Here is a 16,801-nt window from a genome sequence, read left to right on the forward strand (position 1 = left end):
TCCTATGGCTGCGTCCTCGGACAAAGTCGCAGAGGCTGTGCAGTAGCGTACAACTAATCAGGCCCTTAGTACAATATTAGTTAATTAAGTTGCAAACTTCAGGAAAAAGTACTCATTTACGGGAAGAGCAGCCCATGGCACAGTATCTAATTTACGCCAGGTGCCTTGATCCAAATAGCACAAAAAGGATACTGCAGTGTATGAGGACACAAGTAACTGTTTCACATGCGGTGAAACTTGGAGCACTTCAATCCTCCATCATGTCATATTACCAAATTTACTTATATAGGTAATATAAGTATTTTTTATTTCACATATCAGACTTCACAATATCAAAACCAATTTCAATAGCGCAAATTATCCTAAAATAACATTATTCTGTGTTACTACAGGTTGAGTCTCCCATATCCAAAATGCTTGGGACCAGGGGTATATTGGATAACGGACTATTCCGTATTTTGGAATATTTGCATACCATAATGAGATATCTTGGGAATGGGACCCCAATATACACACAGAATGCATTTATGTGTTATATACACCTTATGCACACAGCCTGCAGGTCATTTTATACAATATTTTCAATAATTTTCTGGCTCAAGCAAAGTTTGTGTACATACATGAAATTAATTTATGTTTCATATACACCTTATACACACAGCCTGAAGGTAATGTTATACAATAGTTTTAATAATTTGTGCCTTAGACAAAGTTTGAACCATCAAAAATCATTGAACCATCAAAAATCAAAGGTTTCATTATCTCAGATGCTAAAATTATTGCGTATTTTGGAATATTCCATATTTAGGAATATTTGGATATAGGAGACTCAACCTGTATATGCTGACCAATCAGGTCAGTGTGTAGGAATAAATCTTTCTTTATGTTTACAAGCATATAGAGGTATTTTTTGCTGCTGGTTGTTATAAACATCTATAGAGTGTATATTATATGCTATAAAAAAAACAGCGCTCGAACATACTCTTTTTCTTTTTTTAAATATTACCAAATGTGGTTCTAAAGTATTATTTGCATTTAAATATACCTGTACTACACGTATTAACTTATGAAGCTTAGATAATAAGAACTGATGACAATATATATTTCCAACATGCAGTAGTTTGTGTATGACATTTTATGTTTCAGAATTTTTCTAGACTAAAGATTGGGGTAAGAATGGACTAATAGGTGAATGAAATAGAAAAATAAAGGGAATCGGTAAATTGGAAATGAATCGCTGATCCCGCAGTCTGTTCATATCAGGCTTGTGATTCCGATCCCAGGATTCCCTTTTGGTGTATGAATGGGAATAAGCCTATGGTCACATGGCTGAACTTTCCTTTGTTTATCTAATTTTCCTTTTGAGAAGAACATCTATCACAGAGGCATCAGCCTCCCAACAGCTCTATACAGCAATACTGCATATTACATATACTTATATCAATACAAGTCCCAGGGTATAGCAGTGTTGCAGTGTCACACATACACCTTTGTAATATGACAGTGTTATAAGAGTAGTTGCAAAGGGACGTTTTCAATAAGGATATTTTTGGCATTAAGACAAGTGATAGTCAATGTCAAAAGCCTGTACACAACAATGGTTAAGAGTATTGTATAATACATATGGGACATGGGCAGCAAACACAATATGCGCTCATGTCTAAGTTGGCCTAAATCACATTCCAAAGTATTCACCTCTGTCACTTTCAAAAAGCCGGAAAAGTCAGCCACTACATTGCCGTGGGTCAGCATGGCACCTTTGGGATTGCCTGAAACACAAATCAATTTTGAAATGAGTATTAAGGTAATACAAGTACAGTAATTGGCATCAATTATTTAGTGCATTCAAACCAAACTGTCCTCTATAAACCACTTAATAAGAACTGAAAGACCCTGAACATGTCAATGAAATCTCTACACTTTGGTGGAAATAGAATGAAGTGTTTGGCTCTTTCAGCGTCAGTCAGAGCACATACAGTGCCACAAATGCATCTCTGTCATTTATCTATCAAATCCTGGGCTGCTGCCTTTATAGACACTGTGACAAACTGCAAGTGGCTCCTCCTGTTATCTTCAGCTGGATAAATCACTGGATTATAAAAGGAAAATGTAATTTTCTATGTTTTTTCAATGTAGTATGCCTGCTTAAGGTGCCCATAAACTCAACCATCAGTTATTTGGATTGATGGCTGAAACAAAAAGACATATGGCTGACTTGCAAAGATCTGGGCATAGTAAAACTCTATGGGGTAATGTAACAGCCTGCGAGTTGCAGGCAGCCGCTAAATGTTGGCGATTTAGCCACATGATTTAAAGCGATGATTTTATAAAAGGCAAAACCAATCTGGTTTTGCCTTTGAATGAATTTTTCGCTTTAAATCTAGAGGCTTAGGGGTTTATGTAGCAAGCAGTGTAAAGCGTGGAGAAGTGGACCAGTGGAGAACTTGCCCATAGCAACCAATCAGCTCCTACCTATTATTTTATAGACTGTACTTGATAAATGTTACGTCAAACTGATTGGTAGCTATGGGCAACTTCTTCACTGGTCCACTTCTCCACACTGTTCACTGATTGATACATAAACTCCTAAATCCCGAGATCTGGAGGCTACGTGCAACTCACTGCCTATTACATATACCTCTATATCTCCATGAGTAGATAACCACACATATGGCACTGTGGTCATCTGCCAAATAGATTTCCCAATCACAATTCGATCAGGCAGATGTCAGTGCTATGGAACACGTGTGGCAATCACAGTCCAATCTGGTAAAAAGCAAGCAATGAATCCACCAGCTGTCTGGTCACTGACTTATGGTTATGGTGAAAATTACAATTCAGTTCTCCAAATTAACAGAGATTTGCAGATGAGATGATTTCCAAAACAATTCCATGGTCGCACCAACGTTATTACAGAGTCTATAGACGCTCAAACTGGGCGTCTCAGTCCTACTGCTGGTAATAACCCAAATAATATATTGGCCCTCATTCAGAGCCACTCGCTAGCGGCAGTACGCTCGTTCCGAGCGATGTTCGCACATCTGCGCATGCGTACGGATCGTTATACGCATGCGCGAACCAGTCAGTGCGGCCGAAATTCATGTGCTCGCAATATAGCGAATGCCTGCTATTTTGAGTGACAAAATGAGGCGTATGTGGGTGGTAACAGGGGAAGGTGCTTGAAAATGGGGAGTGGAGATCCGAACGCAGGCGTGCTTAAAGGTCAAAACGGGCGTTTTATGGGTGTGCATAATTAATACAGCAGCGTCATTGACCACGTCACTGGGTTATTTTATAGCCAGAACTGCTCGCAAGATTGTGGTAGCAAAAACCAACTACAAGAATAGCGAGCAGTTCATACGCTGGTCGATGTACTCGATTAATCTAATAAATAGCGGACATGACGTATTTTTAACAAATAAACGAGCGTATGTTTTGCTCGCTCGTTCAGACTTAGAGGTGTGAAAAGACTGCAATTTGCGAGCGGATCATTTGAATAGCCACCCCTTGTTTTTGAACGAACGACCGCAAATAGCGAACGGCTCTGAATCAGGGCCATAGTGCGCAGTGCATTATAGCCCGTTGAGGCTGCTGACAACAGAGCTTTTTTGCTATTTGGTAAATCTGCCATTACTGTTAAAGTAGTCATCAGCTCTAGAACATGTTATATTGAGATAGCATGAAACAAACACAAATAGACAGACAAATAATGAAACTGTAATAATGGCGCTGTGTCAGTAATAAAGAAGTGGACTGATAACCACTCACCTGTAGTGCCACTAGTAAAACACACAATAGACAGATCCTCAGGTGTAGGTGGCTGTTAACAAAATAAAAACAGCTTTTGGATAAAGCAGGCAGATAAAGAATATATACAGTAAATAAAAATACATTTACAGCCACATTAATTTAAAGTTGATGTGCAGTTAATGACAAAGACCGTCACATACTGTACTGTAATTCCTTTTCAAACCAGGGGAGAAGCTAAGGGTGTGTGGGAGAATAATGTGCTCTGGGCTCAGCAGCAGTAACGGAGAAAATATTTACAGCCTCCAGGCAAGTTCTTGTTTTTACAGATGATAGCCAAAGGATGAGAGGTGTAGCTCCCTTCTATACTGATAAATAGTGGCACTTATAGACACAGTATATGCATCAGCTGTCATAACAGGAAGCATATTATATATATATATATATATATATATATATTATAGGTGTGTGTCAGTTTATGACACAATGGTGGTCAAAGCCTCCAAAGGTGGTAAAGCTGTAGCATACTTATTAATTTAGTGATAATTTTACTCAATTGTTTCATTTATTACACTATTTCATAGTATAGTCAAAGCTTTTTAATAAGAGTATAGAAGGGATGTGAAGGTACTTAGATTTGGGTGTTCTTTAGCCCAATAATCCAAGAGTGGAATATAATGATACATGTTGGTAATGTAACCTTACCTTGGAAGGAATCTTAATTACAATCCCAATTATATGTTGATTATGGTTTCCAGTATTGGCGGAAAGTCATTTATACATCAAATACAGCTCAAATAAATGTGTTAATGTATTATGGAGTAAGCAGGGCTAGGTCTAAAAATGTAATGAGATATCCCCTCACTAATGATGATGTAGATTATTCTACATTGTTGAATAGCGCTTTTAAATTAAATAGAATCAGATTGCCCAAGTGACCAGTTACATAATATGTTCAGGATTATTTATGTTTCTAGGGTTAGAACTATAGTTCTCAACATACACAACATATACATACAAGACGGTGCTAGAGATGCACTCACATTTGGGGGTCTTCTGTTTTTCCTCCCACATTCCTAGACAAGAAAAAGATCATTTTACATTGGTATTCCAGTATTAGTAATGTATTCTCGTATACTCCCATCATCTTGCTGGAAAAAGAAGTCAATAGCTATAAGGTTACTATAGTATCTCCCACTTAGCACAAGGGATGAATTAAAAAGTTAACACACAAGTACTGACATTAGGGCCATTTCCAAACTACAATTCTGCTATATGAGAATCATCTGAATGTCATGGTCACAGCTCTATTCACTGCTTACATATTCTGCAAAATGCAAAGTTAGAGATACAGGGCCTGATTCAGATCTGGGAACAGAGTAAGATAGAGACAGGAAGTCTGGGCCTGATTCAGGTTGGATCGCAAGGCTGCGTTTGCATGCAGCCAGCCGATGTTTGCTTTCTGCGCATGCGTATAAGACGCAGTGCGCGTGCGCGAACCGGCCACTGCGATCAAGATGCGATCGCAGTGAGCATGCAGAGTCTTCACAGTGATAGACAGGAAGTGACCATTTGAGGGTGGTGATGGGGGATGGTCAGAGAAACGCAGGCGTACCTGGGCGTTTAAATGTCGTTACAGGGGTGTGCATAATTAAGCCCCTGCGATATCATACAGTTTGTGCGGTAGGGTCAGGTCAACCACAACTGTGTGGATGGTTCTGATGTTACTCGATGTTACCGATGTTTTCGCTGACTTGCGGATGCATGTCATGTGAAATGGCCAGGCTTTATGCAGTGATGGGCGTCTTGGTATAGAGCTGCGGTTGCCGTGCAATTGCATTCATTAGCATATTTTCACAGCGAACGGGTGCGTGCAAACGCAGCCTTGCGAACCAACCTGAATCAGGCCCTCTGTACCTCGACAAACCATGCTGCAATGCAAGTGGTGCAAATACATAATTTTATTTTTGCATGTGGAGTAAATACTGATTCTGCATATAGCCCACACATGCTGGACAGCTTTATTTTTACATTGCAAATTAGATTTCAGCTTGGACACAGCCCTCCCAAAATGGCTTTGGTGACTTGCACATGTGCAGTAGGGATGTCCCCAGGAATAAGGCGTAGGTGCTATATTCCCAGAGACCCGTACATGCGCAGTAGGGATGTCCCCAGGAATAAGGCGTAGGTACTATATTCCCAGAGACCCGTACATGCGCAGTAGGGATGTTACCAGGAATAAGGCGTAGGTGCTATATTCCCAGAGACCCGTACATGCGCAGTAGGGATGTCCCCAGGAATAAGGCGTAGGTACTATATTCCCAGAGACCCGTACATGCGCAGTAGGGATGTTACCAGGAATAAGGCGTAGGTGCTATATTCCCAGAGACCCGTACATGCGCAGTAGGGATGTCACCAGGAATAAGGCGTAGGTGCTATATTCCCAGAGACCCGTATGTGCACAGTAGGGATGTCCCCAGGAATAAGGCACAGGTGCTATATTCCCAGAGATCCGTACATGCACAGTAGGGATGTCCCCAGGAATAAGGCGCAGGTGCTATATTCCCAGAGACCCATACATGCACAGTAGGGATGTCCCCAGGAATAAGGCGTAGGTGCTATATTCCCAGAGACCCATACATGCGAATTAGGGATGTCCCCAGGAATAAGGCGTAGGTGCTATATTCCCAGAGACCCGTACATGCGCAGTAGGGATGTCCCCAGGAATAAGGCGCAGGTGCTATATTCCCAGAGACCCGTACATGCGCAGTAGGGATGTCCCCAGGAATAAGGCGTAGGTGCTATATTCCCAGAGACCCGTACATGCGCAGTAGGGATGTCCCCAGGAATAAGGCGCAGGTGCTATATTCCCAGAGACCCGTACATGCGCAGTAGGGATGTCCCCAGGAATAAGGCGTAGGTGCTATATTCCCAGAGACCCGTACATGCACAGTAGGGATGTCCCCAGGAATAAAGAGTAGGTGCTATATTCCCAGAGACCCGTACATGCACAGTAGAGATGTCCCCGGGAATAAGGCACAGATGCTATTTTCCAAGAGACCCATACATGCGCCGTGGATAATGGCACTGTGCTGCCAGAGTGGAAGAGGCCTGCATTGACTGCACACGGGCCCTTTCAGCTCTTAAAATGCCCCTGGCCATACACAACCCAGTGTCTTCTCTACTCGCGGCTGAAGGGGCATACAAGGGTGCATTCTTACGTACAGTGGGCTAAGATGAGTTAGGGCGTGTTGTGGTAACGTAGGTGGAACGGCAGGCTCTGCTGAGTGTTTGTACGCAGCTATCTGTCTGTTTTTACATAGATCTATTACACAGGGACAGGGATGGTGCAATATGAGCACTGATAATGATGACAGCTATTTCGGGACAGAGCAGTCCTACAGAAGCGTGCAACTCGGCGGCATACAGACAAACATCTGGATTTAGTTTTGTGCATGTGGTGTGACCACAATTGCAGATAATTTGCATGTAACTCTGCTTCAGGCCCATTATGTTTTCATTTGCCTTTAGTGCCCATGGCTGTGGGGGTGGCTGCTGCACAGAATATGATTATACAAATATATAGTTGCTCATTAGGGGGATGATGCCAAGTTGAACAGACACCTGTTTGTAGAGCGTATTTAGAAGGCTTTGGCATTGTGCTGGCTCCGGATCAGAGTGAACACAAATACGGACAATGCAGAGTCATATCGCATCTACACTTATGACTAAAGGTGAAACTGGGCTGTACTACAATGCCCAGCGCGGGTGTGTCAAAGCAACAACGAGATATGCAGGTGGATGTAAGCATAATGACACCTCTTTGAAAGCATATCTTAGAGTAGGTGCAAGTGCGTATGGATGATGATGACCAGTAACATACCAAGCACACATATAGGGGGCAGTCACACTGCAAGAACTGTAGGCGGAGGGAAGATGGGCTTGCTATGGGAAGAGCAAATCACAGCGCCATCTTTGGGTTGGGTATATTTATGCACTTTGAAGACAAGCACACAAGTATAATGGGAAATAACAGGTACAGTATGTGCATTGTTTAGTGTTCTGCTTTTAGCGAATGTTTGTGTACACAGAGGCCTATTTGCCATGATGTCAGGCAAGGACCTCATCTCCGGGGGCAGCAAGAAGGAGGTTGAATTTATTATAGAGTCGGCTCTATGCAACACTTTTATGACTGAGTAGTAAGACAGTGTATGGGACATGATCAGCCTTGCCCTTATTTAGTTTGAAGCTGCCCTTTAAAGAGACCTATTTAACTTAACATTATAATTACATGTAATATATTCCTTAATTGCAGAAATGATTGTTGTAAAAGAGCTGGTGCTGAAGCTGCAGGCATACTGCCCCCTGTAATGTGATGAGATGAGTGTGATTGTATAGAAATATCACCTCCAGTTCTTGCATAGTCTGAATGCGAACAGAACAATCCCGTCCTCTCTCCACCAGTTGCTGATCCACCGAGTCTATGATAACTACATACTTCAGCCCTGGGGTCTCTCCTTTTTCAACATGTTCCAGGAGGACTCTCGCTTTCTCCGGTTTGTCACATATTACTGTTGAAATATCAGCTGCCAAAAATATATTAGTGTAGTCATAAAATATATCCCACTTTCCACAAGAAACACTGTACTGTCATCTAATATTCATTGGTACTTAATAGGCTACTATTAGAATAGTGTAAGCTGAGCACTCTATGGCCCTGATTCAGAGCCGGACGCTCGCTCTGAATCAGGGCGTTTTTTGTTTTTTGTTTCAGCGGCCTCCAGGCCACTCGCATAGCTGTGGGTGACCACCCACAGCTATTGCGACAGGGCAGGATGATGGTGGTGATGGTCAAGACCATCGCGACCATCGGGCTTGCGACGAGACCCTTGTGGTAGGGTCTCGTGGCCGCAAGCCCCAGAGAGCTTCTGGCTTTAATAGAGCCGGAAGCTCTCCCACTGACATCACTGGTGATGTCAGTGGGGCCGCCTACAAACGGCAGGCATTCGCATGGGAAGGCCTCCGTTTGTGAAGCCACCCCCACGCCACGCCTCCAAAACGGTGTGAGCTGTCGATCAAAATCAACAGCCGCCCCCTTTTGGTGCGAGACCCGGAGCGACGGAGCGCCCGTCGCTAGCCGGGTCTCGCGCATGCGCACATCAGAGCTGGCTCCGGCGTGCGCATGCGCAGTGGCCTAACATCGACCCGCTCGTGAGCGCATAGCGCTTGCGAGCGGGTCTGAATCAGGCCCTATGTGCCTATGTATTGCGTGTGGTGTTTACACTATAAGGTACAGACATTTTTTCTTTTTAATTAGAAATTAGTGGTATATAAAAAAAAAATAATAGAAAAGTAAATAACCAAAAACACAATCATTATATCAGAGTATTATTGCCTACAAACATTTACAGATGCGTGCTCATACTCCTCTACGTTTCGCACATATTCTCATTCTGTCCACTTTCTCCTCAATTTTGCTACTGTTTCTCTAATTTTGCGCCTTAGTTTGCATATAGTGTACTAGGTACCTAGGCAGGGCCGAAACTTGGGGGGGCTGGAGGTGCACATGTACCGGGTGCCAGAATGCAGGGGGTGAAAAAGGGATGACTCACGGTGGCTTGGGGGCTGTAGAGTCAGAAAACGGCCATCCAAAAATGGCCGCCGCCAAGGAGGAGACAGATGCTAGAGGTCCTTACTGGACCTCTAGTGTCTGTTAGGCCAGCGCAAGTGCCCGGAGAAGATGCTGAAAGCTGCATCTTCTCCCGTGAAACCCCATGGCAATGAGCATAAACCCCATGGCAACGAGCATGTAACCCCTGGCAATGAGCATAAACTCCATAGCAACGAGCATGAATCCCCCTGGCAACGAGCATGAAACCCCCTGGCAATGAGCATGGAACCCCCTGGCAATGAGCATAAAACCCCTGACAACGAGCAGGTCATTTTAAAGTAATTAGAAGCCTTACTGTGGGGCATAAAATGGTGTTGGGCAAATATGTAAGTTATACTTTGGTAATAGGCATTACAGTGTGTGGCATAATGTGTAATGGGCATTATTGTGTGTGGAATAATGTAAGTCACTATACCAGGGACATTTGACTAGTGCACTGCCTTATGGAGGAGCAAGGACAAAATCCAGGTACGGGAAGGGAAGGGGCGCAAAATTGCTACCTTGCACAGGGTGACAGATATCCTAGTTTCGGCCCTGATCTAGGATACATTTTTCTGTTGCACAGCAATTAGTATAAACTTACAGATGAAGCATAATGCATGGCGCAGGTCACTAATATCAGACCTGTCTTTTACTTTTTTACACAGACTGCAGATTTTACCTCAATTTAAGCCGTTTTCCTAAACTTTGCGTTTTACGGTACTTTGCTTACAATGCGCTAGGTACTTAGGATTAGTATTTTTCTAGCAAACAAATTGATGTAAAGTCTCAAGATGAAGCATAATGATGCATTGCATGGGCCACTTGTATTGGACCTGTTTTTTGTCCTAGATTATGTAAGTTTTTCTCAAGTTTCCTACTTCCTATATTGTGCTACATTATCCTCAATTTTACATCTTAGTTTGCTTATTGGGCCTATTTCAGAGTTGTATGCAAACCCAATGGTTTGTGTACAACTCCGATATTTGGAGATCTGCGCATGTGCGAGCTTGCTTTTAGTACCCAGATGCCACAGCCTGATTGACTGGCTGGGGCCGTTTGGGGGTGGCATTAGGCAGCTCTCCAAGATATGGGGGCATGTTGGCCTCGTTTTCTGGACATACTGTAGCCAGTGGCTGTGTCCTTGACCGAAGCTTCACTGACATCAGCTGCGTGAAACCACCAGCCATCCAGAGTAACTTGAAGGTTATTCAGATGACCGATGGTCATGCAGAGTGAACCGATGGCTACGTCCTCAGATCACAAAAGTTGTCAGGCGCCTGTGGAATTAGCAAATTATTGCACAGTAACTGCGTCCAAAGATGCAGCTACTGTGTATTAGTATACAAATCTGAATCGGGCCTATAATGTACTAGGTCATTAGGATTAGTGTTGCTACTTCAGTGTCTTTGAAGCCATGAATGTTCAATACTACAGATGTGCCCACATACATCTATCCTCTGTGCCCTACAAGTTGTGCCACACATAATGCGGGAACTCAGTGTGACTCAGTAGCGCAGAGCGTATTTTCGTGTGTCTTTTTACCTTCAAATGTGTCTTATTTGCACAGCAATGTGAATAGATAGCACAAGTAGCTTCTGTTGATTAAAATGATATGCAGCATGGCTATGTTCCCTGAACGAGTGTGGGTGTATCTGCATGCTAAACACTACATTATAGTGTTGCAGCCGCTGACATGTAGCATTTCACATGCAGATACACCCACACTCACTAAGAGAACATAGGCATGCTGCATATCATTTTAATCAGCAGAAGCTGATTGTTCTATCTATTTCCATTGTTGTACAAATAAGACGCATTTGAAGGTAAAAAAAGATGCACGAAAAGACGCTCAGTGCTACCGAGTCACGCCACGGCATGCCGCGACTAGAAGGGCTGTTTAATGTGCCAGGAGGCTATATTTATGCGGACGTACTTTTATTTTTACATACTGTATATGAAATATTATTAGTAATCACATTGTTCTTGCTTTTTATTTTAAATATATTTTCAGGGATTGTGGTACAGTGATGCTACACTATTGATAAGTCCTTTCTGTAATAAAATTTATCTTGGTTTAAAAATGAAAGCAATTGAAATTTATAACAAAAAAATGATTTTTTTTTTTGGTCTATCGATGGGGAGCAACTGAAACATGTTATCACAAATTGCCTATAAACACCGCCCATATGTATTTTTGGGTGTAACACGCAATCACAACAGGAAACCATTGCCACTAATTATGTGACTTTAGGTCACTATTAGGCTGGAAAGTAACACGTTCTCATTATTTATGTCTGCAGGTAAGAGAGAGAGCTTGTCTCATGACATGACATTGAATATTACAAAACAATGGCCCTCATTCAGAGCCGTACGCTCTGAGCAGAGCGCACGCTCTGAATGAGGACCGTCCTCCATAACTATGGAGCGTCCTCCTGGACGCTCGTATAGCTGTGGGTCACCACCCACAGCCTATACGAGCGTGCAGTTTGATGGCCGCGATGGTCTTGACCATCGCGACTATCGAAACTGCGAGCCGGAGCCTGCGGTTGAGGTTTTCAACTGCAAGGCCCGGAGTGATTTTGGCTCTATCAGAGCCAAAATCACTCCCACTGACATCACTAGTGATGTCAGTGGGCCGGCTTCTGACGGTAGGCGTTCCCTTAGGAACGCCCCCGTCAGGGAGGCACGCCCCCGGCACGCCCACCAAAGGGGGCGTGCTGTCAATCAACATCGACAGCACGCCCCCTTTGATCAGACACAACGAGCGAAGGAAAGTCCTTCGCTCGTCGCGTCTGGCGCATGCGCGCGACGGAGCTCCCTCCGTCGTGCGCATGCTCAGTGCATAACATCGACCCACTTGCGAGCGGACAGCCGAATCTGAATCAGGGCCAATATCAGTTGTCCATTGCACTACTACAATGGTAAGTCTTATGAATTGCAATATGTGTTTGTATAGTCTGGTATGCTACAATGCATGCCCTTACCTGTGTTAATAATATAGCGGATTGCACCAGGCCCCAGTGTGTCGTACAAAGGAATGACTACCATGGAGTATGTATAGCAAGCAAGCTCAGAGATGATCCACTGTAAAGAGACAAATCACACTCTGCTTCACGACACTGAAGAGGACATATCTAATTTCCAGAAAGGGGAAGTGGAATTAATTATTACCTCTGGGCGGTTCTGTGCAAAAACCCCTATGAACTGATCAGATGAAGGCTTGCACCCCTGGTGTAGTAATCCCGATCCTAAACATTCTGCTCTGTCTGATACCTGCACATCATTCAGGACAAATGCTTTGTTAATAATACTACATGCTCCTGTTTGTCTGATACATAATGCAGTTTATCCAGTTGACATTAAATGTTTAATTTTCAAAATACCAAATATCTCAATTCATTTCCAGAAATACCAGAAAGAAAATGGTTATCAGTTTGTACATTATCAACATTACATAATTTCCAACTCTCCCTGGTTGTCAGGGAGACTCCCTGAAATGGTAGCAATCTCCCTGTCTCCCTGAAGAGTCTACCAATCTCCATGATTATCCCCATTATGAAACTGGTATATTAGAACCCTCCCCCCCCCAGAGATATATACATTCAAATGGGATGATTAGTATCTTTTTCCTGCATTGGATATAAGGTACAATGATCCCTATGGCTACATGCATTTTCTGAAAAGTATCAGTGTACTTTCATCAACAAATAGATCTTGTTTACATTTGGATATAAGTGAATTTTATGACACGCCTCTCACATGTAACAGTACACGCCTACTTTACCGCCGCGCTCATAGCTGGTGCTTTCACAATCTCCCTGAAAAGCTTTTACAAAAGTAGGCAAGTACAGATTACTGGAAGTAGTTAATATATTTACATATGTTTTCTTTTTGGTTAAAAGAGATCTTTAATAGGAAAAACCTACTGCAAATAAATTATTATTAATTATTATTATTATTATTTGGGAAGAAAAACATCCTCAATCCAGAGTTACTGCATACTTGCCGACAATCAGTTCCCTCCTTCCGGGAGGGAGCTGATTGTCAGCTAACAGCGGGGGGCGTGCCCGGCCATGATGTCACTTTTGGGGGCCGAGCCAGGGGTGTAGCTGCGCGATTGCGTCATCGTAGCCCCGCCCCCTCTTCACAATGCCATCATTTTTGGTATTGTGAAGCAGGGGGAGGGGCCACGATGACGCGATTCAGCGCGAATCACGTCACCGGTCCCCTATGCGGGGTTTTTTCGTTTATTCTTGGGGGTGGTCGGGAGGGTTGCCGGCTGTCGGGAGGCTTGCCTACCTTTCCGGGGGTCCGGGAGCGGCACCCGAAAAATCGGGAGGGTAGGCAAGCCTGATACTGTGAATACTGCACCATAGCACTTTGATGACATTTAAACGTTTTCATACAAGACACTGATCCTGGTAGGAACTCTCTGGGGGGAATTCAATAAGCTACAAGTGCCAAAAGCTATTCAATTGCATAACTGCACCACACACTGGGACTCAGAACATGGTTTCTTCACTACAATTCGTAGTAAATTAAGTAAAAAGCAAAATAAACAAAGACGGCTCTACCTTAATACTAGTGCAGCCTACATTTTGGGAGGGTTCATCGGAGCCTCACACTACTGCATTATATTTATACTGTTTGTATATTTATTTTACATTATGCTGAATGAGCTATGTGTACTTCAGTGACACTGTATGCACCTATTCCCAGCTTTAGCCATTAGATAGAAAACCTGTGCATGGCAATAGGATTATCAGTGAACATATTTCATATCACTAGCACCCAGAAACACTAGACATTGTTTGGCGACTCTAGCCTTATGGTTAGTGTGTTGTATCTAAATTAGTGGTCTAGTTTACTTATTTTTTTGATTACACAATGTTAATAGACATTGATGACTAAAGCTGGGTACACATTAGACGACCTGAGTACCCAGCCGACCAATGATGTGACGGACGACATATCGTGCGGTCTGTACACGCCGCACGATCTGGTGAATTACCGCACGATATGTCGTTTGCCAGCCACATCCACATGCATGGGGTCATTCATCACATTGACAGATTGAGCAGCATATACTGCAAATCTATCGATGCGATGAACAATGGGCAAACATGGTGCGTACACACTTGCCGAAGTCGACTATATGTTGGCTAAATCCGCCGGATGGGGTGACATATCGTCTAATGTGTCAAATTGTTAGCTGGAGCTGGATGATTTACTTAATCCTCTACTGGCCACTGCTTGGAAGAAACACCTTACATCGAGGGTCTTTGGACACAGGTGCATCTGCTTCTTTATGCACATGACGTGACTGGTTTCTTCAAAACTGAGACGCCCACTTGTTGACAAATCCATCTAGGTGCATCATTAGACGCATCATAGAAATGTGCACTATCCCTATGGCAGGTAGAGTTTCTCCATCTGAGCATGGCGTACTGTGAGTGGTTGCCCGTCTTTAGATGGAGCCACTGTCAGAGACACGCCCACGTCTGCCTAGTCACCCCCTGTTGCTTCCCAAGAATGCCCACAGAATTCCACACTCCCTACACCCAAACGTGTTCTGCGTCTCGGTGCGGTAACAATCGGGACACGTGCCGTGTGCCTCAGATACATGCGCAGTACTTATTACACCAGCCAGCTGTGTGAATTTCGGCCTGGCGTGTGACTCTGAACCAGGCTTAATGTGTATTTACTAATTGTTTCTTGCATCCTGTGCGTGAAAAAATGAGCCACAAATCTTTACCATAATAGGTGGTAGTGTGTGGAGCAGGGCTTCGCAGTTATGTCCAGTGACATATTGTGGGTATTGAATGTCCCACTATGAGAGTCGTTTCTCCCTTCCCCAATCTGGTCAGAACGGGCTGGCTACTCTGTGGTCTGAGCAGACTTAATTGACAGTCACTTGTACTTTTGCACTTTCCAGCCATATTTTAACTTACCGACAGTATAGTCACCCAGCGTTAAAAATCAGTGGTGAGTGCTTCATTTGTCGAGAATTCTCTCACTTCAGCCTGTGACTTACATTGCTCCTTAACTGGGACAATTGGTGATATCTAAAAGCTGTACTTTTGCTGCTAATAGCAGCCACAAACATTTACACTGCCGGGTTCTGTCCCATCAGTGTTACACGTGACATACTCTGAGAGTGATTGTAGGCTAAGGAATCTAAACGGATCACTCTTCAGACTGTGAGAGCTTTTCCAATAAGATAGAGCACAGGTGCTCAAACTCAGTCCCCAGGACCCCATACAGTGCATGTTTTCAAGGTCTCCTCACAGAATTACAAGTGAAATAATTAGTTCCATCTGTGGATCTCTTAAATTGTGTCAGTGAGTAATGAATACACCTGTTCACATGCTGGGTGACCTGGAAAATGTGACCTGTGTGGGGTTCTGAGAACCGAGTTTGAGAACCACTGGGATAGAGCGAGCTAATTCTTGCCCAAAAAAACACTACTTTGGTGCTCAGCTTGTCCCTATGGGACCCCGATGCTAATGACAGACATAGAGTATAGCCTGTCATTCCAATTGAAACGAATGCGCGTGCCAGCTGTTTAAGCATGAGAACAGCCGATCAGACTTGGAGTGTGGTGCTTTATATAAATAAAATTATTACAACATTGATGTGTGTATGTGTTTTTTTTATAGTTTTATTTTATTTACAGGTGCCCTGGCAGCCATTACACTTGGGTATGACAGAGTTTGCTGAGACCTAAAAAAGTAATTTTATTTCTCACTTAACAATGTGTATTGCCACAACACACACAGCCCAACTGGGATAATCCTAGTGCTATCATGGGCTGTTTTTTTCTACTGGGAGGGAGCATTTATTTTGCGGGATGCTCCCCCTATAGACTACAGTCATGTGTTGACCGGCCTAGGGATGGTCAGGAGGACTCTTTGTCCCGTCAATTTTTCCACTATCATCCTTGAATGAGGTGCTAGTGCTTTTTTTTTTTTATAATAATTTTTTTTAACAATATCAATTTGCAGGTACATTATAAGATGGGTAAATACAGAACCGATACAAAACAGAACAGTGTAAATTGGAACAATATCAGCAGGGTACTCAAAAGACGAAGAAAACAATAATAGCCAAACAATAAAAGCCCAAACAGTGTAAGCATACTACCAGAAGGTCCCGCGAAAAGCCAGGAGCTAATCTGTCAGAATGAGTGGACATAAAGGGGACCGAACTAGGGTAATATGAAGGGAATATAATAGAAAAACAAGTTGGACTAAACAGAAAGGGGAGGGGGAGTAAAATGGAAATGAAAGATCAGAAGAAGAGATAAAAGAAAAGGACGTTTTTCAGAGGCCAGGAAGAGGTGAGGATTGTATACGATACTACAGGGACGAGACTTTATGAAAGGTAGCCACAGTGTCATTT

At 43.2% G+C, this 16,801-nt stretch overlaps 1 protein-coding gene across 3 annotated transcripts in view; it reads right to left on the reverse strand.

Annotated features, from left to right (window-relative positions):
• ACSL6 (acyl-CoA synthetase long chain family member 6) overlaps positions 1-16,801 on the reverse strand; it is a 247,181-nt gene that overhangs the window by 78,978 nt on the left and 151,402 nt on the right. For all 3 annotated transcript variants that reach the window (XM_088446003.1, XM_088446002.1, XM_088446001.1), the window contains exons 5-10: positions 12,572-12,673; positions 12,385-12,484; positions 8,155-8,333; positions 4,791-4,823; positions 3,769-3,820; positions 1,696-1,769 (exon numbers count right to left, since the gene is read on the reverse strand). In XM_088446003.1, coding sequence (XP_088302129.1) covers positions 1,696-1,769; positions 3,769-3,820; positions 4,791-4,823; positions 8,155-8,333; positions 12,385-12,484; positions 12,572-12,673 — 540 coding nt within the window. The remainder of the gene's footprint in view (positions 1-1,695; positions 1,770-3,768; positions 3,821-4,790; positions 4,824-8,154; positions 8,334-12,384; positions 12,485-12,571; positions 12,674-16,801) is intronic.

This window comes from Taudactylus pleione, unplaced genomic scaffold (assembly GCF_031769625.1).
Source record: "Taudactylus pleione unplaced genomic scaffold, aTauple2 ptg000392l, whole genome shotgun sequence".
NCBI classification, from domain to species: domain Eukaryota; kingdom Metazoa; phylum Chordata; class Amphibia; order Anura; family Myobatrachidae; genus Taudactylus; species Taudactylus pleione.